Source organism: Myripristis murdjan, chromosome 10, assembly GCF_902150065.1.
Source record: "Myripristis murdjan chromosome 10, fMyrMur1.1, whole genome shotgun sequence".
Lineage (NCBI taxonomy): Eukaryota > Metazoa > Chordata > Actinopteri > Holocentriformes > Holocentridae > Myripristis > Myripristis murdjan.
This window is the reverse complement of record NC_043989.1, coordinates 8,601,794-8,624,191: the sequence shown is the minus strand read 5'-3', so window position 1 is coordinate 8,624,191 and position 22,398 is coordinate 8,601,794. Positions and strand designations below refer to the sequence as shown.

General features: G+C 42.1%; 1 protein-coding gene across 1 annotated transcript in view; it reads right to left on the bottom strand.

Annotated features, from left to right (window-relative positions):
* Positions 1 to 22,398, bottom strand: part of LOC115366788 (teneurin-3) — a 130,730-nt gene that overhangs the window by 38,604 nt on the left and 69,728 nt on the right. Inside the window, exons 7-15 of the mRNA XM_030062417.1 lie at positions 19,179 to 19,389; positions 17,622 to 17,723; positions 16,448 to 16,642; positions 15,119 to 15,319; positions 10,172 to 10,357; positions 7,805 to 7,825; positions 7,266 to 7,289; positions 6,140 to 6,286; positions 3,787 to 4,006 (exon numbers count right to left, since the gene is read on the bottom strand). Of these exons, the coding sequence (XP_029918277.1) occupies positions 3,787 to 4,006; positions 6,140 to 6,286; positions 7,266 to 7,289; positions 7,805 to 7,825; positions 10,172 to 10,357; positions 15,119 to 15,319; positions 16,448 to 16,642; positions 17,622 to 17,723; positions 19,179 to 19,389 (1,307 nt within the window). The remainder of the gene's footprint in view (positions 1 to 3,786; positions 4,007 to 6,139; positions 6,287 to 7,265; positions 7,290 to 7,804; positions 7,826 to 10,171; positions 10,358 to 15,118; positions 15,320 to 16,447; positions 16,643 to 17,621; positions 17,724 to 19,178; positions 19,390 to 22,398) is intronic.

Sequence of the window (22,398 nt, the reverse complement as noted above, 5' to 3'; positions counted from 1 at the left end):
TCAAGAGGGTGTGATAAAAGTGTGATTATTCTAGCAATAATTACCACTTTCAAAAGAGCCTTTTGTCAGTTTCATATCCAAATCTTCTGCTTGCTGGCGTGATAAATGTCTGTGCTAACACTTGTGATTAAAGATAGTCTATCAACCAGAGAATTCAGTTTAACTGAACTCTTCAACTCTGTTACAGATATCTTCTTGATGTGAGACGCTGCAAAGCGTGGTGGCTGACATGTCAAGAGGCACTTTATAAGAATTCAAAACAAGGAATGCAACGCTAGAGGCAAACTGTCATGAGGAATAAAAAATGAATAGCGCAGAAAAAAAAGAAAATCAATACAAATGAAGCACCACAGCAATCCTGAGGTGAAGTCATGAACAGGGTACATGTGAAAATAGAATATGACCACAAAAAAACAAAACAAAACAACAAAAAAAAAACATTATTCAGCTGAGAAACAGTCAGAATCTTCAAGGCATTGTTTATTTATTTATTTATTTATTTATGGTTTTGGTTTGCAAAGGTCTGGGGAGACAGTGATATGCCCGATTTTTAAAGCTTTACCCAGGAAAGGTTTGCTGAGCATGTATCCTCTTTTCCACCTCACTCTGTTTCACTTACACACATTCACACTTGGGATCTGCCCGGTGTAACTCGTCTCCTACTGTTGGCTGAAGAGCAGCTCCACCAGAGCAAGGTGTGTGTGCCTGTGTGTGTGTGTGTGTGTGTGTGTGAGAGAGAGAGAGACACTGTGACATGGGAGAGCATTACTCATTCACTTTCCCCACACGGACTTTCCCTGCTGGTCAATAGATTTGCTTTTGGTCAAAAGCTCTTCAGAGCACCATCACCCCCAGTATCCACATGTTCTGCCTTCATCTATAAACATGATTTTCTGTTTCATAAATTAGACGCGGGGAAAAAAGCATGCATGACCAAAACCACACATGGCCTGCGTGAGTTCAGCCTCTCCTGTTTCTCAGTCATCTATTCTTGAGTGCTAAGTAATTTGTAAAGAAGGACAACCATTTGAAGGGAGCTTAAGACAATGCAATATTTCTCCATCAAGATTTAATCAATCTCCGCTCTCTCAACCGTGGAGCAGAATTTTTAAAGGGCTTCCTCTGCATTTGTCACTGGCGGCGACTGTAGCCAAAAGATGTCTCATTTTTGCCACTTTATCTCCGGGTCATTACGGATATGAGAAGGGGATGATCAACAGCTTTAGCCTCTCTTATTTCCCTCCCGCTACACGCCTGGCATAAGCATCTCCCATTCTTTATTTACCATCTCAGGGAACAAGGCCACTTAAGAGCTCAGCGAAGGTTCACTCTTCTCTGCCTGTGTCTCTATTAATCTTTGGAGAGGCAGACTGATGCTCTGAGAACTGAACCCCGAACGAACGCCAAGTCAAAGCACCTGCTGTAACCCCAGAAATGAATCATATAATTCATGCATCGCTATCTGTCATTGTCTCATGGCGGCTGCAGAAAAACACCATTTGAAAACCCAGTGGGAGAGTTCTGTGGGGACATGCGATACGGCTGAGGAACTAAAAAAAAAAAAAAGAAAAGAAAAAAAAAAAAACCCTAAACCACAGCACATGTTTTATTCTCTGTGCTGTACAAAGGAGTACACTGCTGAGTTCTGAAACCTGACCACACAATGAAATCTGCTCGCTTTTTCTTGGCTTACACAATGCGTTCTTAAAAATGGAGGAAACCGATGACCTCTAACTGTTTTCCCATGTCTCTACCGCCAGACGTAAGATGCTGTACGACTAGACAAACCAGTCACTGATGCTGCTGGAATCCTTGATGCTCCTCTGGCGTTATGCCAGCGCTTCAGAGAGTTTTTTTTTTTTTTCCTTTATAATGTATACTGTAGAACGCGTGTCAATAAATTATTCACCTTATAACCTCAAGTGAATGTGGGAAAAGTATTTACGGCTCTTCGAACAAATCATTGTCTATATTTTTATGATTCCTCCAAATACGACCCTCTTAGCCACGTTATTTTATTTCACACAGGCCGTGGCTGAAGTGACCCCTTCCATATCGCAGCAAGTTAATTAATTTTGTCAAACTGAGTGGTATGTGTGTTTGCTGAGCTTCTAAAATGCAGCGTGCTGTTTTTGACCATAAAACTAACTTCTACAAGGAGATAAAAAGGCAAATGAATATTTCGAGCTACACAGCTAATGCCTCTGCCAGACATGGAATCGACAGTAAGCTGAAGACAATGAGGATGAGGATTACTGAGAACCCGGTTCGGGGGGGGGGATTGCCTCATTCTATATTTTCAGTAAAGCATGCTATTTACATAAGGATTACTTTAAACTATTGGAGGAAATATTCCCAAAGCCGCCTGCACACAGTTGGCAATCATTTTCCTCTCCATCAGTCACAAAACAAACTCTACTCATGATTTTGAACAGATGTGAGAGTGCATTGAGGTTTCGGGGAAAAATACAATTCAGCGCGCTCGCTGTGCAAACTGATAGAGCGTGGCGGTTTGTTCATCGGGTGAAGTCATCTTTCACTTTACATCAAATAAAGAGGAGATTTTCTTATTTCTTTATCACTATTTTCCTTTGGATTAACACCTCCAAATTTCAGTTCTTGCAAAAGGCTAAGGGATGTTTGGGAACGCTGACTTGGTCTCCGGGTGCACTTGGGTATCATGGTGGTTACAGAAAAAGTCTGTCCCAGAACTGGGAGGTCACAGGTTTGATCTCGGCATCCCTATCCAGCCATGTGGAAATGTCTTTGAGCAAGACAGTGAAACCCTGTCTGCCCCATGGGTGGCCCGTGGTGAAATGTGTTCATGCATGTGTGTCTCCGAGGGCTGTGCGAGAAAACAAATTCCTAATACACATACCACAAAAGAACTAAAAGTAAAAATAATCCTAAAAAAAATAGATAATCAAAGGAAGACAAATTTAGAAATATAGATATTATGGCATGATGCTTCTAATTCAGGCGCTATAAAACAGATGTAACTTATGTGAGTAATCAAACTGAAAAAAAAAAAAAAAAGACTGATCTTGAGCCCAGTATTGTTGGCACAGAAGTGGATGGTATATCAATTACTAGCAACTGTGGGTATAATATTTGTAGATATGATATCTTGAGGCTTTCATCTTCATGACCTTGAAACACAAAAAGTATTTTTTTTTTTTTTTTTTTTTTTTTTTTGAGTTCATAGTGAACAAAACTGACACACTGCCCTGTTAGAAAGTCTCAGAGGTGGGACTGATTTAATTGTGGTTGTTCACTGCAAGGAGAAGATCTAGGCAGAATAATACTCCCATTAACACGCCTTAACATTTTAAGTGTGAGGGCCTGAAGTGGTGCAAGTACACTCGATTATAGAAAGCTTGTTCACCGTCAAAAAACGAACAGTGAGTATGAGGCCGCCAAAGATGGTTTCCTTAATAAAATCTTTGTTGTCCCTCGCTTTGGGTAAAAAAAAGGAACTGTATCTGGATTTTAGAAGCTTAATCCTCATGTTTTTGATAACATAAGGAACAAACTCACTCTTAAGCAACTTAATCTATGCCAAAAAAAAAACAAAACACACACACACACCTGCTTATGACAGCAACATAATTGTAAATACATTTGTCAGAGTGAATGCAAAGACAAAGAGAAGGGAGATGATTCTTTGACGTTTTGGAGGAGCTGCACAAACACAGGTGTCTGGCGCCTGATTGGTAACGGGCCAGCAAGAGCTATAGCGTGATCCAAATAATTAAAAAGCTGTCACTAAGTCATTAAGCCGCTCACCTGCTGTTGAATGGGTTATCCCCAGGTATCACATGACTACCGCCGGGACCAATCAGAAAACTGACACGATCATAAAAGCCCTTGGAGGTGGGCTGGGCAGCGGCTGCCCCTTGGCCCTGGCCCGCGATGGCAGCCGGGTCGGGAGATCCGCGACAGTAGGTCTGACCCTGGCAGGAGATTTGAGTGCAGCAGTCTGGGTCCATGCAGTCGACCAGCCCATCTGGAACACAGGAGAGACAGTCAAGACAGGGAGGTAAAGCTTTGCTGACCTCGATGCATTATGGGTTGACAAAAGCAACGTGCGAGCATCTCCCTTATTGTGCCGAGCTCTGGTGCGCGGAGATGACTTCTAACTTGAGCTCAAGTTCATTCAAGCGACAGCAAAGATCCCGAGCTGACATTCAAGTATGAACTATTTAAAACTGCAGCTCCGCCTCGGCAGAAGTTCTGGGCTTGCTGAACGGGCAGAGCAGTTCATTAGAAATCAGGTTTGGCGACTGCGTAGGAAACAGTTTATGGTCAATGAAATAACATTATGCTGTGCTTGCGGGCACAATCAACTGCTTTTTATAAGTCATGCTGCTAGGGTTGGGTGATATGAGCAAAATAAAACGCCGCTGTTTCTTTAACTGAAAACCTCAGTATCAGTATTGTGACAATACTGAAGGGATGGCTGCTGGTTCTTCCATAAGATTACACAGATAGAATTATTTACACAGAAGAGACTTTTGATAAAGAATTTACAATGTGGATATGACGACCAAGCAGCTGGAGGCAAATCACAACAGCTAGAACTGTCTACGAAGAAATTTGTATTACTTTACTGTAATGCAGCCATAAAAAAATACCTACACTATATTACCAAAAGTATTCGCTCACCCATTCAAATGATCAGAATCAGGTGTCCTAATCACTTGGCCTGGCCACAGGTGTATAAAATCAAGCACTCAGGCATGCAGACTGTGAAACAAGACATTTGTGAAAGAATGGGCCGCTCTCAGGAGCTCAGTGAATTCCAGCGTGGAACTGTCATAGGATGCCACCTGTGCAACAAATCCAGTCATGAAATTTCCTCGCTCCTAAATATTCCACAGTCAACTGTCAGCTCTATTATAACAAAATGGAAGCGTTTGGGAACAACAGCAACTCAGCCACGAAGTGGTAGGCCACGTAAAGTGACGGAGAGGGGTCAGCGGATGCTGAAGCGCATAGTGCAAAGAGGTCGCCGACTTTCTGCACAGTCAATTGCTACAGAGCTACAAACTTCATGTGACCTTCAGATTAGCCCAAGTACAGTACGCAGAGAGCTTCATGGAATGGGTTTCCATGGCCGAGCAGCTGCAGCCAAGCCACACATCACCAAGTGCAATGCAAAGCGTCGGATGCAATGGTGTAAAGCACGCCGCCACTGGCCTCTAGAGCAGTGGAGACGCGTTCTCTGGAGTGATGAATCACGCTTTTCCATCTGGCAATCTGATGGACGAGTCTGGGTTTGGAGGTTGCCAGGAGAACGGTACATTTCAGACTGCATTGTGCCGACTGTGAAATTTGGTGGAGGAGGAATTATGGTGTGGGCTTGTTTTTCAGGAGCTGGGCTTGGCCCCTTAGTTCCAGTGAAAGGAACTTTGAATGCTTCAGGATACCAAAACATTTTGGACAATTCCATGCAGTTCCAACCTTGTGGGAACAGTTTGGAGCGGGCCCCTTCCTCTTCCAACATGACTGTGCACCAGTGCACAAAGCAAGGTCCATAAAGACATGGATGACAGAGTCTGGTGTGGATGAACTTGACTGGCCTGCACAGAGTCCTGACCTGAACCTGATAGAACACCTTTGGGATGAATTAGAGTGGAGACTGAGAGCCAGGCCTTCTCAACCAACATCAGTGTGTGACCTCACCAATGCGCTTTTGGAAGAATGGTCAAAAATTCCTATAAACACTCTCCTCAACCTTGTGGACAGTCTTCCCAGAAGAGTTGAAGCTGTAATAGCTGCAAAAGGTGGACCGACATCATATTGAACTCTATGGGTTAGGAATGGGATGGCACTTCAGTTCATAGTATGAGTAAAGGCAGGTGAGCGAATACTTTTGGTAATATAGTGTAGTTTCATATCACGAAATTGATGAAACATCAATATATCACCCAGCTCTATAATCTACTGTGTATAACAGCTAGTGTCTCCTCAGTGACAGCATTTGCATATTGTTCTCAATTATGTTTTGTGTATAATTGAAATGTTTTGTTTGTTCGCGCTCTCACCGAGGAGCCACATCAAAGGCTCATGCACCGAGACAGACACAAATTTCCTGAAACCGCCGAGGCTCTTTATGCGAGGCTTTACGTGTCCCTACCTCCCTCGTTATCCTTGCCGTCTGAGCAGAGCGTCTCGGTCGCCACGTCACACCCCAGCCCCCTCCATCCTGACTGGCAGATGCAGTGCCAGACGTTCTGATCCAGGACGCACCTCCCGTTGTTGTTGCAGAGACCGGGGCAGCCGTCTGTCAATACATTGCGAGTGAGTCAAACACCCGGGCAGCTCAGAGCGGGTGAAACAGCAGAGGGGGGGGTGAGGGAGGAGACAAGAGCGGGTCATTTAAACTGGACAGGGGCAAGGGGTGGGGAGGGGGGACAAAAATGATAAAAGACAGTTTTGGGTGAACATACAGTACAATACACCTCTGACAGGACTGGGGGGGATGGGGGGAGGAGGGGGTGAGCAGTTACTGTCGTTTCACATGAGCCTCAGCAAGACGTGCAGCCAACGGCAGGGCAGCATAAGGAATTAAGTGAGGAAGAGGGAAAGTGCTGATCTATTTACTCATAGTCAATACCGCTGTGCCAATGGGATGCTGGGAAAACATATCGCTGCTCTCAGGTAAAAATCCGCAGATTTCGGCGGGGCGTTCTTATTTGAAATGAGGGTTTGCATGATTTATGAGTAAAATGATTTTCAGAAACACTGGGTTGCATGAAATCTACTTGAAAACCTCATATGATTTCAAACGGCAACGCAGCAGTGGCCCGTGTTCGCATCAGCAGAGATTTTTGAAATACTCATGTGAAGTAACAACAACATCAAAGGAGAGGGCAAGTCTATATGTAAATAGGAGAGGGAGTCTGGTGTGGGGAGGAATCTGAGGTCTCCACATTTACAAAACAGAGCATTTGCTGCCAGATCGCATTCCTTTTTAGAGAAGGTGAGACAGAGAGCTGAAACATAACTAACCACACCAATTCCGGGCATTTAATCTGGCAGACACAAGGAATTAAGACAAGGGAGAGGGGACTGTGGAGTTTGTGTGGAACTGGTTAAGACGGACAGGAGATGAGGGGACATATCGGGGAGCAGGGTCACAGCAGAAACATTATGATCGACTCGGACATAGAACAGGTGTATATACGCCGTGCTAGGAAAGACAGAGAGCAGGGAGGGATTGTTTGTGACAATCTCCCTTGGGGGGTAGTGGTTCAATTTACCTTTATATCCTATCTTGACTGCTCCTATTACACAACCGAGGAAAGGGAAACATTTGGAAAAGAAAATTACTTATCTCTGTGGTAGCAGAGAGCTAAAACTGACAAACACATTTACTGATTGTAACTTACAGGGAGCACACAAAGTGGAAAGGGTACCTGGAACAAAGCTGATGTACCTGCCAACTTGGCTTAAATATGTGGAGAGAAGCTTTGCTGGTAGTTTTCTCGAGATTATCTTTGTCTCGGCCAATGGTGAAAAGCAAAGCACCTTGTGGCTTCTGCTCTAATTTCAATCTCTCCTCTGTGTATGTAAATCACAGTTGTTGCGGTGATTGAAGTGAATAGCTAATACTAAGCATGAGTGACAGGATTTGTCTGTTACTACAGGAAGAGAGGAAAAGCTGTGAGCTCACCCAATTTAAGAGAGGCAAGTGTTCAAGTAACAGGCAAAAGAGCTAGGTGTGCAGCTGGATCAGAGGATATTCTGCATGAAGAGTATAATTTTCAAGTTAAGTGAAAACGGAAAGGGGTTTTTTTACCTGATACTCTGGAATCCAGGGCTAGACAAGTAAGCCGAGAAGGAAGTTGGGGAGAGAGACAGATAGGCAGGCAGGCAGACAGGCAGGCAGGCAGACAGACATAAAATACAAAAGAGAGTGAAATGTAAGTAGAAGTAAGGCAAGGAAGTACAAACGGAGCAACACTAACAGGGAGGGGGAGAAAGTGTGAGAGAGACAGAGCTGAGAGATGCTGCAGACATAGAAGAACAGTTTAGTAATTTAGTGAGCAAAATCCAGTATTTGACAAACTTGGAATAAAGAAGTTAATTACATCAGCTAATGATTAATCTTAATGTTATGGTCAAAAGCACCAGATTTGACAGGAGAGGCGCCCAAAGCCTATACTTCTATAGATATGAGGCAATCCAAACGAATCTGACGTGTTAAGCTCAATAAAATATTCATTGTTAACACTCTCCATCTGTTTTGATTCGCTAAAGCAAGACACTAACAGGCTAACAAAAAAATGAGCATTCTGTTTCTGTTGGTTTCGGCGTATTAAAAGCGCTCTGTTTTTTGCTCTGCTGAAAGACTTGGACTGTGGTCTTTGAGCCTGCTGCGTCTTGTTCTGCTTCAAAAACACTTTACTGTCTGCCATTCTGAAGGTATGTATGTTCATTGTCACTGTGATATGAATACATCATGCAGCAGCATACTAAACATTCATTTTTTTTTCCCGATTTTGCCATCATCTCCACTTCACTGAGCCCAACAGAAAGCATGGCACTCAACCCACAGTACACTAAGACGAATCAAAAACACCTTAATGGTAAACTGCAGCGCTGAGAAAGCAATGAGAATGGGTTAAGCCTTGCATATAAAAACAGGATCTAGATGCTTGCAACAATAGAATGGCCAAGGAAGTCCTCTATTCAAGTCCTGGCCATGTAATGTGATTAAAAGGCGCTTTGTGCAAATGGCAGTTATTCAGGGTTTGAAAGACGAAATAAGCTCCCAGTTCTCTAAGAAAAGGTAAAGTGCTGCCTATTCATCCCCAGTGCATCCAATGCAAGGAATTACTTTCCTGATGGGGGTCTTAAACAGGAAGAAAGAAAAAGAAAAGGGCTGGTGCGCAGTCGGTACCGAGCGGGGAAAGATTAATAAGATCAGGAATGTGACCCCTCCAACAACTCCCTCACTGCAATCTGTCCTTCCTCAGAGGCTGATTTGCGCTCTGGATGGGGGATTGCTGATGAGAGAACTTGTAAATACATAATTAGGGTTCAATAGTTTGGAGTGCCGAATCTTTGTTTCACAGGGAGGATGGCGTCATGGAGTGGTCGGGGTTGACGCACGGGGGAGTGCTATTTGGCGGGCCGTGTCAAGGTTTAACTATGGGACCTTTGACAGGGGGTGAGGAGTCGAGGAGGTTCGGGCTATAGGTCAATAGGAAGTGACATCTCAGAACTCATTATCCTCATTAATGCCGGCTGAAGCATTGCCATTTCAGAAAAATGATATTCCAAAGAGGCCTAGCCCTGGCTTTTCTTCTCCCTGAATACCCGCCCTTGACTTGCTAATACAGGAGTATCACTCCAGCAGTCAAAAAGGTGGAATATCTAAATGGAGGAAAGAAAAAAAAACACAAAGTGGGTGTTAGGTGTTACACAAAGAGAGGAAATCAAAAAGACAGAGAGGAAAAAGTGAGGGACAGCCTGTCAACATCTAGGACACACTGAATTGTCTTTCTTTTCTGGTCGGACAGACTTTCAGCAGATTAAGGGGATGATGCATCTCATTTTCAAAGAAATAGATTTCCATCTGATATAATACAATAGTGATTCATGCTAGACACAGCTTGTTGTTACATTTGGTACATTTGATGATCTAAATACTGGCAGGTGATCTTCCCTGGAGGAAAAAAAAAATCATCTGGTGCACAGGAACCCTAACAGGAAGTGATTCATTTTATGTTTCAGAGGCATCGGCAGCAGCTTGTTTGCAATAAAAAAGAAGAAGAAGGAGAGCCGGGCAGTCAGCATGAGCAATAACAGCGACCGTGGCTGAACAGACAAAGAAGAGTGGCATCAAGAGAAAATCTAATCCATTCACAGCACTGATCACACTGTCTGACTGACCAGTGATCTCTGGGAAGTGAAATGACATTTAAGTACCAAAGAACAGGAATATTATTGATTACAACTCATAAAAAGCCATCAGTGTAGATACAGGTACATGAAATTACATTAAAAAAAAATCACAAAATGAAACTAATTTTCCAATTTCTCTGTTGTTTTAAAACAAATACAATTTTAAGACTGACCTCAAAACTAAATTGCCTTTGCTGGCAGTGTGTGCCCCTCTGTGAGGTGTGAGTTGTGTGATGTGTGAGGCATCATGGCTCACCAATTGTGCAGTGCTCGCCGGTCCAGCCTTGGTGGCAGTCACACTTGCCCTCCCGGCAGACACCGTGGTCAATGCAGCGTGGGTGACAGTCCCTCTGCTCGCACTCCGGTCCCGTCCAGCCCTCCTCGCAGTGACACATCCCGCTGATGCATGAGCCATGGGGACCACAGTCCACCACACACACCTCTGTTGCAAAGGCAAAGCCATCACACACTGACAACCACATAGTGATGCAGCTTTTGTACTGTAGAAAACCGACTTTTTTTTCTCCCCTTTTCTTTCTTTCTTTTTTTTTTTTTAACTTCACGCTTGCTGAACTACTACTGGGAATGGAGTTTGGCTGTCTTTTTCAGGATGGGAGCTGCTAGAAATGAGTCTGGTAACTAGTTGGCTAAGAGATCCTCAAGTGTTGTGTTGCAGTGTACTAATTTGGTTTTACTGTGCAGCATTCACAAAACAACTGTCTGTTGTGCTAATGCAGGGCAGATGCAGGATCAATCTGAGGAGGGCAAGAGTATCTAGTTGTTGTATATTTATGAATTTTTTTCAAGTGTGCAGCATTGCATTGATTATACTCTATATTGATGCATCTGCAGCTAATGAATCAATTCTCTGATGGTTAGATATCCCTGTGCTGTGCTGGTATCCTTGGTTAACATTGGCCAAAGTTTGTAGAAAGTTATAAACATAATGCTATGCTATAGTGTGAGTACAGGCAGCTGAGAAAATTCTGCCATTCAGAGGGAAATGATATGGATCTCAGTAGATTCCTCATCTACACTTTTTTTCGTTTTTTGCAAAGTGTGGAGTGGACTACATAGTCGACATACACAATGTCAACGTTTTAAACGTGGAGGAGAGCAAAATCCTCAATGCCAAAAAAAAAGAGAAAAAAAATACACGAGTACATGAGAATGAGGCAAAATGTCGATTAAAAAAAAAAACAAAAAACACCAGGAGAAGTCTTAACCTACATACTGCCATATTATTAAATGGTTACAGGCTAATGTAATCCCTCAAGGCTCACTACACTGACATTTCATTTCTGAACCACATTATCTACAATACACCAACACACGGAAACTACTGAATACTGAAAGCCATTCAGATTCAATGAATGCATGTTAAAAGAGACATTTAAGACAACTCGGGCTTTAAAAAGACTGAGCATAAGAAAGAAATGCAGTCAGTGAATGGATCATTTTATGGCAGATAGATGGGTGATATTTGAAGCAGTTTCAGTGTACTCTAAGTGAAATTTACTCAGCAGCAAATTATGGAGGACTTTAATTAGCTTATCAACAATATTCTGATAACAGCACCAACCACTGTTTTCCATCTGAAATGACATCGAAGACTATCACACGTGGAAAACGGCGTTTCTTTGAATAATTAATCCTAAACAATGGGAAAGAGTTCGACAAATTATTCGGAGTGCAGAACATAGGTTATTATTTGCCAGTTGTTCTTCCATGGCCATTTTTATCTCATCTTCATCAAAGGCTGCAATAATTCCAGAAGGCAATTTATTTTCTCGCTAATGGTGAAGCGCTCATGGAAACAAGACCTGTCATCACTCAGTCTAAATTCAGAGCACACGGAAGGAGAGAAACGGCGATGCAATTACTTTCTGCGATAAAAACTTTCAAAATAACCACTTTTTAGGTCTTTAGATATTCTGAATGCTCTTATTCATGAATGTGTGAATGTCCGGGGCATGTTGGCAGACTGAGACCAAGGTTAGGTTCTGAAGTACACTTCTGAAGTCTGTGGAGTCCGGGGAGGGGCAGATCAATCTTGTATTCTCTCTGTTATGTTTCTGTGTTATTTTCAACAAAACTAAACAGAGTGGAAAAAAGAAAAAAAAATCTAAACTCACTGAAGCCACGGGTGGTAGAAAAATCTCTCGTGTCCTCTGTGCTATAACCAACACTCTCCAACTCCACAGCTAATTTTTTCAGTGACGGTAAGAAATGTTCATTTACTGGAACCAAGAGCTGCTATCAACGCTTTTGAGCAGCACAGCAATAAGCTTTCCACTACAACAATGGCTTTCACTGCGGTGGAGGAAAGACGCCCTAAGTATGTGCTCAATTTTTAAGTGGATAGATGTTTCAGGAAATCTATATAGTCCTAAAACCGAAAAGTTGGGGACTTTTAAAAACTTGGTGTAGCCTGAAAGGAAAGCAAATTAGCTGAGAGACATCATTACGCCTCCCAAGATGTAACAAGTCAAGTCAAAAATATCAACTCATTTTACTTCACTTTTTTTTTTTTTTTTTGGTCCAAAGTACCCCCGCCCTCACACTCCATCCCCTTTACTGGAGCTCTTTTAACGGACTGTTTCCATCTCTCTGAATGGAGTTTTTCTTCGATTGAGAGACCTTGGATGGGTCTGATTAAGTCTAGACGACACTGTAGAATATTAAACATGCCTCTGGAGGGGACTCATTCGATTCCAAAGGGATACCTCCTTCCCATAGAATCTATGCAATCAATTTTTCATTAGTGCAAAAGTGTTTATCTGCTTTTAACATGCCCCTGACTCAAGCTGGATAGCAGTAGTGGGCGGTCGATCCATGCTACACGCTTGTTAATTAAAGTTTATTTAATTGAGGAAGGACTCCAGCATTAATTAAGAGAGAATCCTCCACCCACCCAGGTGGGTAAACTCCCTTGCTTTTGGACTGCACAGAGGCCAACCTCGCCCTTCAGCGTTCAGTTCTGCTATCGACAAGCATGAGATATCTTGCTGAGTGAGAGGATTGTGTCCCGAATTTCGAAAGCTTTAACAGAATAACAAATTACCTCTCTTTAAGACTGCAGCCTGAAAGAGAATCAAGTGAGACAAAAAAAAATCCCTGTTCACCAAAACAATCATTCTTTCTTCCTGGGCACCAACCAAGTAGGCTGCATGCTGCTTTAGAGGTCTGCACACGCATCTATCATCTCAAACGTACCATCCAGACTCCTTATGCTTCAATTTTCAATTGAATTTCAGCCAAAAGAAAGATATTTGACAGCCTCTCTACTGACAGAAACACACTGAGTCTTCTATGTTTAATTATTAGACTCAATATGGGCATTGTATTTTGTTCCAGGATTTTACCACCAAGAATGAGTCTATTCTGAGGAGGGAAACGGCACATAAATCACCTGGATCTTAGGCACAGATAACAGATGGGAGGGGCCAGCCTATGAACTAACATGTCACCTACCTGTGTTGAACAGCAAACCCTCTGAATAGAAAGCTAAGTAACTAATGAGGAGGCTCTGTTCTGAGCAGATGGCAATATGAGATTGTCCCCTCTCCTCAGAATTTTTTTTTTAAGCTGTTATATTCCTGCACTGTCAGCAAATCCACTAACACACGTGCATTACTTTTAAACAAGGAGAACAAAAAAAAAAAAAAAAAAACGATGTAATGAGCAACATATGTTCAGTTATGAAGCACTGGCATTAGGTTGTTGCTTGGAAAAATTTGTTGACAACTGAAGCAAATCTGTGCTACATGTGTTGATTTCAGACATAAACATGCCATCACACCTGCAGTTTGATTGAAATGGTTAGTCAGAATTAGAGTGGAGATGTTTACTTTGCTGTCTTCTTCCCATTTACAAGTTTTCAGAACCTGTCACTTTGCCACGATGGAGGTTTTGGCCCCCGCACATCCTTTTCCAGTCCCTGTAACTTTAACAAAGCACGATGAACTTGTCAAACTAAGTCGCCCTTCGCCTTAATTTGCCTTCCTCGGTGTTCATCGCAGCTAAAGATGCATGACGAAACTGCTGAATATGAGCATCCGTCCCGACTGCAGTTTGACCTCAGTTTATTTTCTTATGCTCAAGCATGAATAACTGCTGGCTATCGTTTGTCAGCATCCTTCTCCTTATATCCTTAACACAGATTACATTTTCACTGCTAATTAACTCCACCCAAGGGTGTAACTTTGGTTTGAGAAGCAGAGGGAGTGATTGATTCACTCACTTAGGCAGGTGAGAGCGATGTAAGTTTGGGCATTCGCTTTTAAACGTGTTTTTTCTAATGAATATTTAACCTGCAGTAACTGTGGTCTGTCTCCAATCTGTGATGTAACACAGAGGAAAATAAGAGAGTGCATTAGAAAATATCTTAATAGAAAAAGTTGTTTGTGGCTGATAATACTATAATACATAACTTTTCCTGTTAAATTAAGGCTCCCATTCATCATGTGTGAAGCAGGTCCAGACTGTAGTACCTCATATTAGAGTCTTGGTTCTCTGATTTCTACCTTTGGGAGAAAGCTGACAAATACTGATTGGACTGCCCTAACCATTTACAATTACTGTTTATATTGACAGTTTCATTCCAAAATGCTTCACGTCCATGTCGAACAACAAGAACTGCTCTGGAAATTCATTCTGAAACATGGTTAATGTCACGGAAAAATGGTTAAAACTTACAGCATATATGTAGTAAGTTTTCTGCATATTTATAGTTTCATTTGGATTCCTGAGTGGAGTGTGATGCACTTAATTTTCTTCTGAAAAACATGCCCATACTTAGACACAGCTCTGTGGTAGTCATTGCTCTTCTTTTTTAAAGTAATAATCTGTCACATTTTCACTGAAATAAAAGTTTGTTTTGATGCTCTCTGTTGCTGATAGATTTTTCCACAGCTGTGTTTCGGTGTGTAGCCGGTTCATGGGCCTATTTACATTCGCTACTCGAAATGAGGTTGGTTTTTCCTGGAAGAGGAGGAAGCGATGATGTTGCCTGTCACCCTGCTGGCCCCATTCACTGTCTGACTGCCAAGTGATCTCTGGGAAGTGCAGCGCAAAAACATGACAGCAATGACCACTTAGCACCAAAGATGTCGCCAAAACGGATCGAGCAGATTACCACTCTAAGTAATACGGCCTCTGTTTCCATTAAGTAATGAAAGAAAGGGAAGGAGCGTCTTCTGACCTACTGAGCAGTCGGCCCCGGTCCAGTTGGCCTCGCAGACGCAGGTCCCTGAGTCGGTGTTGAAGGTGCCGTGGCTGGAGCACTGCTCTGGACAAGTGCTCTTCAGGATCTCACAGCTGATCCCCCCCCAGCCCGGGTTACAGTGGCACTCACCGTGATGGCAGGCTCCGTGACCGGTGCACGTCGGGTCCACACAGTCCACTGAGGAGACACAAGGAGGACAGAAAAAAAAAAGAAAAAAAAAAGAAATAAATAACACTTTCGAGGGTGACATCAATCTTCACTTACATCAACCAGCAACAGCAGCTGACGCACTCCAAAATGCACCAGCCACTTTCACGGTGTCACCAAATGATTTTTAGGATGGAAATGAACCCGAGTGTCAGACGAGGGCTGGTTAACCATAAGTAAAATTTAGCTGTCCTTGGTGGGGGCTGGTGATGATTTTCCATCCTGCTGGCGACTTTCAGCAATTTCCCCTATTACAGGGTACTTCCACTGTAGTGATACCATAATTATGCGCCATTATAAGGACTGGGGAAAGGAGCCTAATTAGTGTCTCGACAGATCAAATCAATTACTATCATTAACAATCTACAGATCAATTTGCTGATCTAGGTTAATAATTGGCAATTATGACCAACATTATTAGCCTGTTACCAATGAGTTCTAATTTGCAACAACCAACCATTGTGCTTTCTCTGAAGCTGACTGCCCTGTGCATTTACATATGTGCTTTAACAGTAATACTGTCCATTAACCTGACCTGATTTATCCACCAGAGATTTACTTGAAAGTAATATCCAGCCATTTATGCTTCCTTCCCATATTGCTTGACTTCAAAGAAAACCACAATATAATAATTTGGTGACCCCAAAGCATTTTACATGCAAGGTCAGAAACCTGCAGATGTAAATCTGAGCTGATAATTGCCTGCGCTCTGAATGAGGATCAATAAAGCTAAATTGATTGGAGGGGAGGGGAATGTGGAAAAGGTTGAGGAGAAAGAGGGAGCTCTCTATTCAGTAAAAGGAGAAACAGATGCCATTGACTGACTCTAACAAGTGTTTTATAATGCACAAAAAGCTGATGGCATCAGTGGACAATAAACAGTCTATTTCAATTTGTACAGTCATGTGGACTAAACCTTAAGAGGGAGTTAATTTATACGCATGGTATCAATAACAGCATCCGAAGAATTATCCGCTCAGTGGAGTTGAAAACACCAATTGTTTCACCAATGGGCTGTGTCGATCCCCCTGAGGTTCACACAGAGACACGTTGCATCGAGCGGCTCGAAATCCAATGGGAAGAAGCTTTTCCCTTTACCTTGCTCGCAGTTGCTTCCCTTGTGGCCGGCGCTGCACACACAGTTACCCGCCACGCAGAGTCCATGACCCCCACATTGTGGATCGATACACTGAGAGGCAGGCACGTCGCACTCTGTGCCCTTCCAACCGCTGTAACACTGACAGCGCCCCCTGGTGTACTGGCCGTTCCCACTGCACAGGATCGGACAGGCAGCTGAGGAGGGGTATGAGGACATGAGGACAAAATATTATGTTTGTCAAAAGGGGGGGGAAAAATAGCCCACTCTTTTTATTTTTATTTTTTTCAACCAGTGACTTAAATTACTGGCTACAGTGCAAAAAAAATAATTCAGTCTTACTTTATTCAGTCTTAAAATCTTGTTATTCTTAAATCAAGTAGAGAGAATCTGCCAGTGGGATGAGATAATCCTACTTGTTTCTTATACAGTTTCACTTTTTTTTCTGGGAACAAGCATAAATATGCTGAAAAAAAAAAAGGCAGAATAAGACAGATTAACCTAGAAGGACCGCTAAGAAAATTACATTTGATTCAAGAAAATTCTGGAAATTGATTAGCACTGGAAACAAGTGGGATTATCTCACTCCACTGGCAGTTTTTCCCATTTGTTTTAAAAAAAAAAACAACAATATTTTAAGAATGAGTATGAGACTGACTTGTTTAGAGGGGAGCTTATTTTTTTGGCAGTATTTCCTTTAAAAAGTAATGGAGTGTGCTGTAATTAGTGCTATCTGTTTGTAAGAGCAGGTCACACATAATTCTAATGGCGGTTATCCCATTTTGGATCAGACGCCTTCTTTATAAAATACTGCAGACATGGTCCATTATGAGCTCCATAATCTGCTGTGTATTTGGACTAAGTGGCAAATATAACTACAGGGTTTATTGTTTATTAGGATCATCATCAGCGGCCATCTGTAGATGACAGCTATTCCTCTTGGGGTCCTCAAGGAAAATAGATATATAGTCAGATAGAGTACTTCATTGTATAATAAAGTCATAAAGTAATGCTGTAAATGTAAAATAACACATATATTAACAAATTACAAACAAGATATGTATAAAACTAATTTATTATCATAATTAGCACAGGAAGTTTAGGGTTTAGTACCAAAATCATGAGCTGAATGATCAAAAAAAAGAGTAAGTAAATAAGGAAATAGTAAGTGAGCACCTCTGGAGCAGTACGGCCCTATGAATCCTGGGAAACAGTGACAGGTCCCCGCCACACACTCTCCGTTCCCGTAACAGTTGTGTGTGCACTCTGTGACCGATTCTGCAGATACAGAGAGGGCACTGAATCACCACCTATTCATCAGTCATTCATTCATTCTTTCATTTATTCATTTGCAAACCGCTTATGATAATCATGGTCGTGGGTTGCTGGAGGCTCTCCGAGCACACGCAAGTAAAAAGTCATCAGTTCAGCCTATTAGAGCAATTCTGGAAATCATCTTTAACATAACTTTTGACAGTTGGACACTTTCTGAAATCTACTGGGGCCACCGAATTACTTAAAGTGATTAAAAATGTCATCTGGTATCGCCTTATTTAAAGTGTATCCATTTTACCTCACATAACTGTAGTTTAGAGGGAAAGAAAGAAAGAAAGAAAGAGACAGTAGTGCCTATTTTCTCACTGATGTCTCACTGATTTAAAAAAAAAAAATACAATAAGCCAAATGAAATCACTGTACACCTTGCAAATAAGAGCAAAACTTGGAATTTAAATAAGAAAAAGAAAAATGGGAAAACTAAAATTCTGATTTGTATTGTCACTCTGTGCTTCCTAAGCATCGCTTATCTGCAGTGCATCTAAAAAGCACAGCATACATTTGCAGCTATTTGTCCACGTCCCACTAAGGGCTAAGCCTCCATAACACATTCGCCGCAGCCCAACTATTCCCATCTACGCCATTTTAAGTAAAAGCCACACGGGCATTTTAAAATACCCCAAATAATTCTATTTCCTTGACACATTTCTCTTTCCCTCTGTCAAAAATCCCCCATCCCACCGCCCCACCCCCCCTTGAATGACTGATCATGCCCACACAAGCAATGCAATCTCTAGAGTGTTTATAGCTCTGTAAATCCTCTCTGAGTTGAAGTTAATCTGACATATCCTACAGACAGATCTTGTGTTCATTCAACAGACCATCGCTCATAAGGGGCACCCCCAAAGACCAGGGCCCTCATTTTGATCGGTGTTAAGAGGGCAGACTTTTTTGTTATTACTCTGGCTTGTATTGGATGTTCATCGAGGCGTCGACGGACCCAGGCAATTTTGACCTCTCACACGTCGATAGCTTCATATTTGTAGGGGTGGATCAATGGATCTCCCCGAAGGAAATAGAAAAAGAAAAACGTTAACTCAACCTTAGTGTTTTTCCTACCTCGAAACCCACAAGGAAATTTCACAGACTTTGAAACACTGAAGAGGTTGTAAGGGGTGGGGTGGGGGGGGGATCAATGCAATGTATCATCTAGTCTTATAGCGTTGAGCACAATAATCCACTACCCTCCTATGAAAACCCAAACTTGCCTCCTGGATAGCTCAAAGTTTGAAAAAAGCTCAGCTTGTTTGTGCAGCCGCCAGAATTGCTAACAACTTAACTGTTTGTTCATGCACGCACAGCTGTTTAAGGGAAATTAAAATCCTCCCAACGTGTCATTACACATCATCCCAATCACACTCATCAGCCGCTGCAGCTGATGTGGCTCCCCCCTCGTACCCTGAATGATGGTGTTGTAGGACACTGCCTCCAAACTCCGGCCGTCATTATAAAACGCCAGGTGCCACACCCCCGAGTCCAGGTACTGGATGAATCCGGCTTGGTGGACGGTGACCGGGTGCTCCAGCCGGGCCCTGGTCTCCGGTTCACTGGGAGTCCGATGCTCTTTGGCGATGAGCCGGCTGCCGTCCAGGAGCTCAACGAAGTCGTACTGCAAAACAACCGCCCGAGCAGATTCCTTTAGACGCGTTCATGCATTCATTCATTGTCTTCACCTGCTTCTTCCCCACTCAGGGTGCTGCAGCTCATTACAGGAAACAAAGGCAGACACTCACATTCACACCTATGAGCAATTTGCTTCATAGTTTCCAATCCACTTGAATTGCATGTCTTTGATCTGTGAGGCTAATGAACACAAAGAGAACATGCAAACCCTGCACAGAACACACCAGGGCTGAGATTTAAACCCACACGGTTATTCCACATTCTGTCTGATTAAACCGTACAGGAAACCGATGAGTGAGTGAAAAAATAAAAGTTTCTATTATTTATATTTATTTATTTATTGTTTTCAGTGGATGTCTTGCTTCTGGACCCCCCGGTGATCTCACTAACAATCTGAAAGGAGCTCTACAAAGTTGCACCGCACAACACAACAGAGCAGGCTCGTGTACACTGTACATTTTTCAGTGTTAATAAGCTGTCATCGCATTAATACTTGTCAGCTTCAGTTACAGTATTTGGTATTTGGGCGGCCGCTCAGACTGTATAAAGTGTAAAACTGAGTTACATTGTTGTAGATTGGTGCACAAACTGGCATACTGTCAATTTTTACACTCTCACAGTTAAATTTTCACATGATTTCTGATGGGTAAATCTACACATCCAACATTCAGGCTTAATAACTACTGAAACACGCATTAAAGGAGATACCAAGTCCAATAAAAAAAAAAAAAAATTCACACTTTTCAATGTGTTATAAACTTGAGAGTGCTGTATTTAAAACTGTCAGGTTAATCAGTAACATCATAGTAAAATACAACAGCTCTGTGCTTTTGTTCATTTAATATTTAACTCTAGCAACCCTTTAATAATGCTGCGTTAATGTCTTCATGGAAATAACGCTTGGAAAGACCTGACAGTTAAAAGCAACAACATGAAAGTGTTCACACCTTCAAACTACAATGAAACCATCAAGGCCAAATGGCTGAAGAGTTACTCTTTGATTCCCGATTGATTTAATGCAATTATTCGCTAATACTAGATACATTGGAGATCTTTCTTGACCTAATAGTGCAATGTAAACGGCAAATTATTGTAAAAATGCAAATAAAGCAGTAAAGTCATGTCATGGCATTTTAAAGTCGATCCAAAAAATCCAAGTTAATTGATTTTATTAATTTTATTTTAAATGAATATATCAGTCTTTAACATTAATTAACAGCGGGTAGTCCCTGTTGGTGAAATCAGGGTAAATCACCGTTCTTCAAATCCCCGAGAAGTATTTACAACCAGCAAGCTAATGTGCATGCTATTTACAAGCAGAATATACAACAGAACTCATAAATAACATATGTAACTCATATCTACCGTCTTTCCTATGCAACGTGCACGCAGTGTGATCACGCCAACGGTCTGTTTTTTTTTTTTGTTTGTTTTTTTTCCCCAAACAAACATTGATTTACAGCGTAAACTAGGAGTAACAACTCATTCCTGCCAAGTGAAACAGGCAATGCGGTGCATCTGCTCACTATCCTGTCTCGCTGCACCTGCTAAACACCTGAACCTCATTTTGACTGAGACTGCGGAGTGCAGAGGAGTGCAGCGCAAAGCAGAGCAACACATACTGGCAGGTCCCACAGCTAAAACAGTCTGTGGGCTACAGAGGATTATGGAAAATACCGACAAACCTCCCCGCTTGAAGCACAGTTATAGGCTATATAGATTTACACCACATACAGATGGTACTCGCGGCTACTAAAATAGGCTGTTAGGTTATTTAGGGGTGTAACACATAAGTCCTCCGGCTGGATTTTAGAAGAGCTTGAATCTGAAACCAATGGTGAAGTTGCTCGGTGAGGGCTGTGAGGCTGCTGCTTTGTGTCAGCACACAACTCAGATGATATCAAGTTTTCATTTCAGGTGCACATAGCCTATCTAAAAAAAAAAAGTCATAATACTTTGGAAAACAATATACTTTTGTTCTTCTTTTTATCGACACGATGAAAATTGATATGGCTGAAAGGAGGGGGGGAAAGAGGAAACATTAAGTAGGATTTAGTGCCCGGGAATGTGACCGACATGTATACAAGCAACCTTTCAATTGACTCGCACTCTGACAGGAAATAAAGCATTAAGCAAGGGCCAGGAGAAGTCAGCGCTGTGATTTAAACCCTTTTGAGCGGAGCAAGAGGGCAGGGGAGGGATATTAACCTGGTGGAAGTTGACTTCTTTGTGTTGTTGGCCGGAGGGGTAACTAATATAACAGTTCATCCCACAAGCCCAAAAACCTCAGGCCAAGTGCATACATCTCGATTAGCCGGTGTGAAAGCCCCCCAACTCATCTCAATCCAACAATACCAGTGAATAACAGGCAAGAGGCCAAGCGTGGAGAGACCCCTGGATGCCCCGTGGAGAGCAGCAACGCTCAGAGCCTGTAAATTCTACAACCTTTAGATTGAGCAACCTCAGCTCTGACACTCGATAACAAATGAGTGCAAGTTCCAACAAAAAACCTCGAAAACCTCTCCGCCTAGAAAAATTAATTTCCCCCAATTTGAAGCCGCAGGAAACTGAAATTTGTATTTTTTTTTCTTCACTCGTTTTGTTTTTTTTTTTTTTTTTTGGTTTTTTAGGATTTAATTAAGACCGCCAAGGTTGCAAAAAGAGAGACTGTTCCTATGTGGTGAAATGCTTTGTTAATTAATTAGAGTCTTGTTTTCATTAAATATGTTATTTGTAATAATGGCCCTTTTCTGTGATATTTGCTGGATTTATTGCTAATTCCCTATGATTACTGTATATTGACATAGCTTTTTGTGTTGCATACGGATCCATAGGTTATATATGTGCATGCAGAATATGTGCTCTGTGTGTTTTGGATTGCATCACCAGGCCCTACAGCATTTTTTCTCCCTCCTGGATGTTTTTTTTTCTTCAGCCCATAGAGAAACACACCTCTTGTTCTGTCACTCTTATTCTGGGCACCGAGCACCTTTTG